At 54.9% G+C, this 8447-nt stretch overlaps 1 protein-coding gene across 1 annotated transcript; it reads right to left on the bottom strand.

Moving 5' to 3' along the window:
• Nucleotides 1-3763: 3763 nt before the first annotated feature.
• LOC129200028 (olfactory receptor 14A16-like) lies at nucleotides 3764-4360 on the bottom strand (the record flags this gene model as incomplete). Its single annotated transcript, XM_054811283.1, has 2 exons — nucleotides 3764-3784; nucleotides 3899-4360. Coding segments are annotated over 2 exons (483 nt in total), but the record flags the coding sequence as incomplete, so codon positions are not given.
• Between the last annotated feature and the right edge of the window lie 4087 nt (nucleotides 4361-8447).

Here is an 8447-nt window from a genome sequence, read left to right as displayed (position 1 = left end):
CTTGAGAAAGTTTGCACAAAACAAGAATGGCTTTTAGAGCTTGCTAGCATTCGAGATCTTTCCAGTGCGCAGAAGGCCACCATCTGCCTTTCGCTGCCCCATTCTCCCGACAGAGGTGATAACAAGTGACATCAAGGACAATGTCCGTTGGATCTATCGGATATTGCTAATATCCAATTCTTCTAGTCAACACTAGATATGTTTCAGTTGCCTGCATGTATTACTGAAAATTGGATCTCCCAGCTTCAAAGTTGAGGAAAATGGCACTTGGAGAGTTTTACTGAAAGAGTGATTATGTCCAAAAGAATCTATCCCCCTTTTGGAATTTAAGAGAAATGAATGAAAAACTTATTTCTCTCTCAAGTGTAGCAGACTGCCAGGCATATACCAAGAAGGGCTGTTAAGAGAGAAAGGAGCACACATGGCATGCTACCTCTTCATCCATCAGCCTTCTGTTGAAATGAGAAGTCTGTTGCAGGTTAATGTTTTGCCAAGTCTTGCTACTATTTGTCCACCACAGTGAACAGCTCCAACATATTTCTGTTCTGAGAGATCCTAATTTTATACAAGAAGTTAACTGAGGTGGATTTGTTCTGGCTTTTGTCACTTATTCGTAGCTTTACAAGGCTGCAAGCCATTTCCCTGGCATGTGCTGCGAGACAACGGGTAAGTTTACACAATTCCAGTTCAGGGAGTTGCCTTCAGCCATCAGGGCAGTGTAGGAGCATTCACTGTGAATGCATTTCTCCAACTCATGAGGTCAGCTTGTGTCATGGTTTTACCCCAACCAGCAACTGAGCACCACACAGCCGCTTCCTCACTCCCCCACAGCGGGATGGGGGAGAGAGTCGGAAGAGTCACAGTGAGAAAACCCGTGAGCTGAGATAAAGACAGTTCAATAAGTAAAGCAAAAGCCGTGTGCACAAGCAAAGCAAGACAAGGAATTCATTCCTCACTTCCCATGGGCAGGCAGGTGTTCAGCCATCTCCGGGAAAGCAGGGCTCCATCACGCGTAACGGTGACTTGGGAAGACAAACGCCATCACTCCAAATGCCATCACCCCCCTGTCCTTCCTCTTCCCCAAGCCCTTTATAAGCTGAGCATGACATCATATGGTATGGAATGTCTCTTAGGTCAGTTGGGGTCAGCTGTCCTGGCTGTGTCCCCTCCCAAATCCTTGTGCACCCCCAGCCATCCATTGGAGGGGCGGCGTGGGGAGCAGGAAAGGCCTTGACACTGTGTAAGCCCTGCTCAGCAGCAACAAAAACATCTCTGTGTAACAAAAACAACTCTATGTTATCAACACTGTTTCCAGCACAAATCCCAAACATAGCCCCAGACTGGCTGCTGGGAAGACAATTAACTCTGTCTCAGCTGAAACCAGGACAGCTCATGATCCAGCCTCTGGTCCACAGCAGCAGCCAGACCGACCCTGACCGAGTGGAGATTTTCCAGCAGTGGCCAGAAGGGTGGTCGGGGCCTGGAGCACGTTATGTCCAAGGAGAGGCTGAGAGAGCTGCCCTGTTTTGAGAAATCCCTCAGAGCCAAACACTGGAGCCAGGGCCCGGGGGAGATGGTGGGATCTCAGCCAGTGGAGATATTCCAAGTTTGCTGAGACAAGGCCCTGAGCACCTGATCTATCAGGAGCTGTCTGAGGAGGGGTTGGGACTAGAGCCCAATGAAATGATTGTCCTTTTTCAAATAGTCTTTCTGTGTGCCAGCCTTTCTGCAACACTGGCAGCTCCCACCCAGCTGAAATCACTTTGGGAGACGATGGTTCCCCTTTTGTACCCAGAAGAACCATAGTGTGAGGACATCCCCCGAGGCTCACACGTGCAGCCAGCACAGCGTGAGGCACTCATCCCCAGGGAAGCATTCCTGGGCTGGTGCTCAGAACCTGCTGTGGGCTGAGGACCATCACAGCCCATCGCCAAGGGCAGCCCGTCCAGGATCTCCTGGGACAGTGCAGGCAGGCCATGGTGACCAGCTCCAGCAGAGACACCCACAGCAGGTCCCTGCATGGGCTCAGAGCAGGGCACATGGAGACACCCAGCAGCCAGTGCGGAGGCACTGTGGCAATGCCTATAGGCTGACAGCGGGCTGAAGAGCGTGGGGCAAGAAGAGGAGATCTCCTCAGCTGGGCTGGCCAAGCCCTGCTGCCCAACATGGCCCCCCAGCCCTGCAGTGCAGGCACTAGATAGAGCAGGGTGCGTTCTTGGGGTGGGGAAACGTCTCCAGCAGCACAGTCCCCGTGGCAGCCCTCCATGCCTCCACCCGCAGCAGCCCTCCATTTGGCAGCCTCCCACCAGTACCTGCCCCTGCACAATCTCGGTCGTGTCCCATGCAGGTGTCAGCAGTCAGCCGTGCGGTGGGATCTGCAGGGTGTGGGACAGAAGAGAGACGGCACCGGGCTGGCCGTGCCCCAGGACAGGCACTGAGCCCAGCAGGAGGACGGAGCTGGCCCCACAACCAAGGTCCCTCCCCAGGGCTGGGTGTATGGCCAGAGAGGGAAATGGACGATGCGTGGGGCGGTTTCTCCCACTTGCCCTGGGGCAGCTTCCCCAGCGTGTCCAGGGAACATGGCACAGAGCAGCTCCTCTCTCCTGCACCTGTGATGACTTGCTTCCTTCTCGAGGAGATCAGGCTCTGCTCCACAGGCCCACTGGAGCGGGTCCTCCCCCTGGATGGTCACAGAGCTCCGATAACGTCAGGCTGTTCCTGTCCTGGGCACTTTCCAGTCCAGCCCATCCCCTCCCCGGCTCTCCCCCACCTTCCCTGCCCTCTCCCCAGCACAGCCCAGCAGAGCAGCCCAGTCTGGGCTGGCAGTCTGGGCTGCTGCAGAGCTCTGGGCACTCAGCCCACAGCCCCAGCCCCTCGGAAGGGCACAGCAGCTGCTGGGAGGCAGAGGGGGGGCTCAGCCTCCCCATCGGCCCCAGGCCTGCAGCTGGCCCCAAGTGCCAGCGCAGGCCACTCCCTCTCGGCCTCTCCTGCATTGACGCTGCAGGGGATCCCCAGCCCTGACCGCCTTTGCCCCACTCTGCCTCCCCGCCAGCCCTGCTCCCCAGGACACCAGCAGAGTCCTGGCCCTGCGGCTCCTCAGGCACCTCCTGCATCTCTCCACTCTCCTGCCCTGTGCCTGCTGCATCTTCACGGACTCCCACAGCACTGCAGAGTCTTTCTGTGGGGGTACCTGGAGTGAGTGCTCTGCCCTGGGGGGACTTCATCTCAGGGTCTTTCACCTTCTGAGTCTCCATCCACTTCCCACCCCAGAGTACCTGCAGTGTCCCCATCCTCTCCTGACCACGCCAGATTCCTTTCCACATGGACGGACATCTGCCATCAGCCCCGTCATACCTGTGACAGCCTGAGGAAGGGGACTGGGAGCTCGTGCACCATTTCCAATGCCCCTGGACACCAAGACGAGAGCCTTCAACTAAGTGCTTGGTGTCTAACAGTGATACCATGAGATTATTTCCCCAAACAGAAGGAGAAAACCAGGCAGAAGAGACCTGGAAAGTCCAATTCCTCTGGCTTGTTCTTAGCCACAGCTGTATGAAGGAGAGCCCAGGCTGCAGGCACCTCCCTCAGGAGATCCCCTTTTATTGCAGAGAGGCTATAAGGAAGGCAAAAGGTGACACATGGTTCTTCAAGGATCAGACACAACAGGACAGAGCCTCAAGAGAAGTCCTATGAACCCAAGCAATTACCTCTAACAATGATTATCAGAGAAAAAAAAAAAAAACAAAACAAACAGAGTACTGGCCTAAAATATGTTCTGGATACTCTGCAGAGAAGGGGAGACAAATTACTGTTGGTGGTGCAAGGTCCATTGACTTAGTTTCCTGAGGGTATCCTTGAGCTCCTGGTTCCTCATGCTGTAGATGAGGGGGTTCACTGCTGGAGGCACCACCGAGTACAGAACTGCCACCACCAGGTCCAGGGATGGGGAGGAGATGGAGGGGGGCTTTAGGTGAGCAAATATGCCAGTGCTGACAAACAGGGAGACGACAGCCAGGTGAGGGAGGCACGTGGAAAAGGCTTTGTGCCGTCCCTGCTCAGAGGGGATCCTCAGCACGGCCCTGAAGATCTCCACATAGGACAGCACAATTAAAACAAAACAACCAAATATTAAAAACCAACTTAATATAAGAAGCCCAACTTCCCTGAGGTAGGTGTCTGAGCAGGAGAGCTTGAGGATCTGGGGGATTTCACAGAAGAACTGGTCCAGGTCATTACCCTGGCAGAGTGGTATAGAAAATGTATTGGCCGTGTGCAGCACAGCATAGAGAAACCCACTGCCCCAGGCAGCTGCTGCCATGTGGACACAAGCTCTGCTGCCCAGGAGGGTCCCGTAGTGCAGGGGTTGGCAGATGGCAACGTAGCGGTCATAGGCCATGACAGTGAGAAGGGCGCACTCAGCTCCAAGCAGGAAGACAATCAGAAAGACTTGAGCAGCACATCCTGTGTAGGAGATGGTCCTTACGTCCAATAGGGAATTGGCCATGGCTTTGGGCACAGTGGTGGAGATGGAGCCCAGGTCGAGGATGGAGAGGTTGAGGAGGAAGAAGTACATGGGGGTGTGGAGGTGGTGGTGGCAGGCTATGGCAGTGATGATGAGGCCATTGGCCAGGAGAGCAGCCAGGTAGATGCCCAGGAAGAGCCAGAAGTGCAAGAGCTGCAGCTCCCGTGTGTCTGCGAATGCCAGGAGGAGGAACTCAGTGATGGAGCTGCCATTGGACATTTGTGGTTCCTTGGCAAGAAGTCTGGTTGAAAAAAATGAAAGGACAGGGAAAATTAGGACATCTTCCTCTGAGCAAAGCCACTCCATTTTTCATAGAAACACCCCCCAATTGAAATGCCTTTCCCTTCTCTGGTTTGTGCTGGCTGAGTGTGTTGTGAGGAGCTGAGGAGTCAGCTGTGCTCAGCTGCAGTGGGTACATGGAGCTGGTTTGTGACACCTCCAATGTTGACAACCGATGTCAGATGTAATCCACCTTCAATGGAAAAATTAAATCTCTGCACTCATGACTCAGAAGAGTGCAGGCTGCCGAAGACAGGCTTAGCATTTCCTTAGAAGAATTTTGTCTGTGGTTTTTATTTTCCACCATCACATCTGGGGAGCGCTCTTTTGAGGGGTAGAAATACTCATTTTAGGATGGAAAAATGGGAAGAGGACAGCAATGGGAATGTGATAGGACAGGTGAAAAGGCTCAGCTCTTTGTAGCTTAGTGCAGAGTCCCGAGAGCTGCAGTGTCCATTAGACTGTCACCCAGCTGCCCTGCAATTTGCTTCTGCTGCCTTGAAGATGACGACAAACAGAAATTGCTTTTAAATAATCCCCCAAAACTAGACTGTGATGAGAGATGGGGAGTCCTGGTTCAAAGAGCAGATCTGCAAATGGTTCCTTTTTCCCATCCCAGAGGTGGAGTTGTGATTGAAAGAGAAGGACACAGCCCCTCTCAGAGAGAAGCAAAGGCCTCTGAGAGGAGAGAACTGACCTCCAAGGGAAAGCTCAGCACTCCCTGGGATCCTACAGCACAGCCGTGCTCTTCTGGGGCAGCTCCCAAGCCCAGCAGCACAGGCAAAGCAGACAGTCCGATGTCCTGAAGATGGGATGTCCTAAAGGCAGAGTCAGCTCATTGCTCAGCAGACAGCGCCCAGCAGACATCTAGAGTGAGGGACCACAAGAGAGCAGCCTGAAGGCAGCCTAGCCCAGGGCTTGGCTGCAGTTTCCTCCCACTCCCTGCCCATGTCTCTGCTGCCTGGAGCTGTCCCTGCCAGGAGCTGGTGCTCTGCCCACACCTCTCCTCCCTGTCCCTGCTCACAGAGCCCATCCCACCCTCTGTGTGCTCAGCTCTGCCCTGCAGACCCCTCCTGGCAGCAGGACACTGCCCAATGGGAACCTCTGTGTTGGCAGGTCTTAAGGAGAAGAGCAGATCAACCCTGAAGACACGACAAAGGTGATGTGAATGCTTTGTGTAGGCAGAGGAAAGGGTGAAGTGACTTTATCAGGTGCCTTGAAAACCCTGTTCATCACTCACTGTAATGCTGTAGGAGTCTCGGTCTCCTGTGCAAAGCTGACAGCTCCATCACTGTTTCCTCTGACCATCACAGCAGGGAATTGAAAGCACCAACCCTGGGAAGCACCTTTCTTTCCATGTAGCCCGTGCCTTTATTTGCTTATGAAAAAGTGCCCTGGGAAATGTCCCAGGGGTGATCTGGAGCTGTGAGTAGCCTGGAAACACACAGCACCCTCTCAAGAGCAGAAGGACCCTGCCCTGCCCTTCCAGGGGGTCGCTCCTTCCACCCACAGCTGCTCCCTGCAGTGCCCTGGGCAGCTCCCCGGGCAGGCTGAGTGCTGACCCTGGCAGGCGGCAGAGTCCCTGCCCCGGCACACAGCCCCTGGGCTGCAGGGACCCTGCTCTGAAGGACACAACTGGGCACCCCTGCCTGCACACCTGCATTCACGGCCACTCAAACTTGCCTCTGTACAGGGAGTCCACCTGGCAGATCCCAGCAGCTGTGGGCTCTGCCAGCTTGAGGAGATGCCTCCAGGAACCGCATCGGCATTGCCCTGCACCCAGAGACTTACCATGTCAAGGGCTCTGAAGATTTCTCCTTCCCTGAGCTCTCAGCAAGCCTCCCATTTCCAACTGCCTTGAAGCTCTCTCTGCCTCGCTGTTCTCCCCTCGGTGCCTGCAGGCAGAGCCCTCAGCCCTGCTGTGCTCTGCAGAGGAGCTGCTCCTGGCCAGAGATGTCTCTCTGCAGCACAGCCCACTTGCCATGAGCTCCCTTTGTCCCAGGAGAGCAGCAGCAGAGGCCCAGCCCAAGGCGGCATGTTAATGACCCCTCTGGTGGGTTTGGGGATGAGTCCATGAAGCTCAGACCCTGAGAGGAAGCTGATGAAACCTCTCCAGAAGTCACAGTGCGATGCAAACTCCACAGTTTCTTGGAGCATTAATGGGTCCCCCTGAGGGCCATCCCTGACAAAGCAACTCTGGGGCTGGTTAGAGCAGGCGAGTGGAGGCAGTGATGACAGGTAGGCAAAGGCAATGGCAAGGTGGCTCTGATGCTGAGTAATCCTGGGTGTGTTTGATCAAGCCAAAGGGCCAAGCTGTGACCCCCAGCCCCTGGGAGGGGAGACCCTGTCCCTCACACAGGGCTCAGGGCTCTTCCTGGGCCAGTGTGATGTGGGGATGTGCAATGCCTAGAGCAGGACTACCACACACTCTTTCTCAGGCTCACAGGTTGTGACAAGGGGGCGATGAAGTCCTGGTGCTCTAATGAGAAGATGTCTCCTCACAGGCATCACCTGCAGAGAGAACAGCCACAGCCCAGCAGACCAAGACCTTGGCTGTGTTGGGGGCTTTTAGCCTTGCCACTGCCCCAGATGTCTCCACCACAGCATGTCCTACGGTGTCCCACACCTGCACCTCTTTCCCTGCAGGCTCTTGACACCCAGCCTGCTCACCAACTTGGGTCTCACCTGAGCATCTTCCTGCCCTTACTGATATCTCTCCATGCTCATGGACTCTTCATTGAAAGGCAAAGCTCTGGCTGATCCAGACTCTTGCTGGGTGGCCTCTTGTACCACAGAACTGCACTTGCAGGGACATTTCTTTCTCCTCGTGTCCCATCTCAACCTCCCAAGATGCACTTGGTGGCATCTTGTCTTTCTCATCATGATGTTTCCCAGTTTTCAGAAAAGCTCCACCATCTCTGAAACCACCTTTCAAGCAGTCTCAGGCTACTCCTAGACTGCCCTGAGCCTCCCCACCACTGGGCAAAGGGGCCAAAGAAGCCCAGGTCTCTCAGCCCCTCCACACAGCCCATCTGCTTAAGGCCCCAAACTCCACCTGGCCACATCTCCTCTGGCCACTCTCCAGCTCCTCCCAGCTCCAGCAAAAGAGGGAGCCGAGAACTGGGACAAAGCCATGTGTGGGGGTCCCTACCAGTGCGGTGTCAAGGGCCAGAAGAACTGCCCTGCTCTGGGTGACCATGCTCATCCTAATGCAGGCCCATATGCAACTGGCCTTCTTCACAGTGAGCAGAAACCCCTGGCTCAGATGGTGTCCCTCACAGTTGCCAGGCCCTTCTCCTCCTCAGAGTCCCTCCTCAGCACAGCAGGTCCCAGCTGGCCCTGATGTACACGTTGGTTCTTCTCCCTGAGGCCAGACTGGCCAATTCTCCTTGTCAACGTCACGAGGTTTCTTTTGGCCAAATCCCCGAGTTTCTCCAGGTCCCTCTGGACTGAAGCTCCATTTGGTCAGCGGTTACTGTTTGTGTGCAGGTGGCTCACCCTGATGGTGGTGGAGTCTCACAAGAGAACAGCATGAGGAGCTGCAGATCTCTACAGACCCAGGTAGGAATTGCCATGAAGAGAGTCTGCAAAACACCAAAGGAGGGTACAAAGCAAGCCAAACCAGGGTCAGCAGAGAAAGGAGAAA

Source organism: Grus americana (assembly GCF_028858705.1).
Source record: "Grus americana isolate bGruAme1 chromosome 27 unlocalized genomic scaffold, bGruAme1.mat SUPER_27_unloc_1, whole genome shotgun sequence".
Taxonomy (NCBI): domain Eukaryota; kingdom Metazoa; phylum Chordata; class Aves; order Gruiformes; family Gruidae; genus Grus; species Grus americana.
This window is presented reverse-complemented; position numbering and strand designations above follow the sequence as displayed.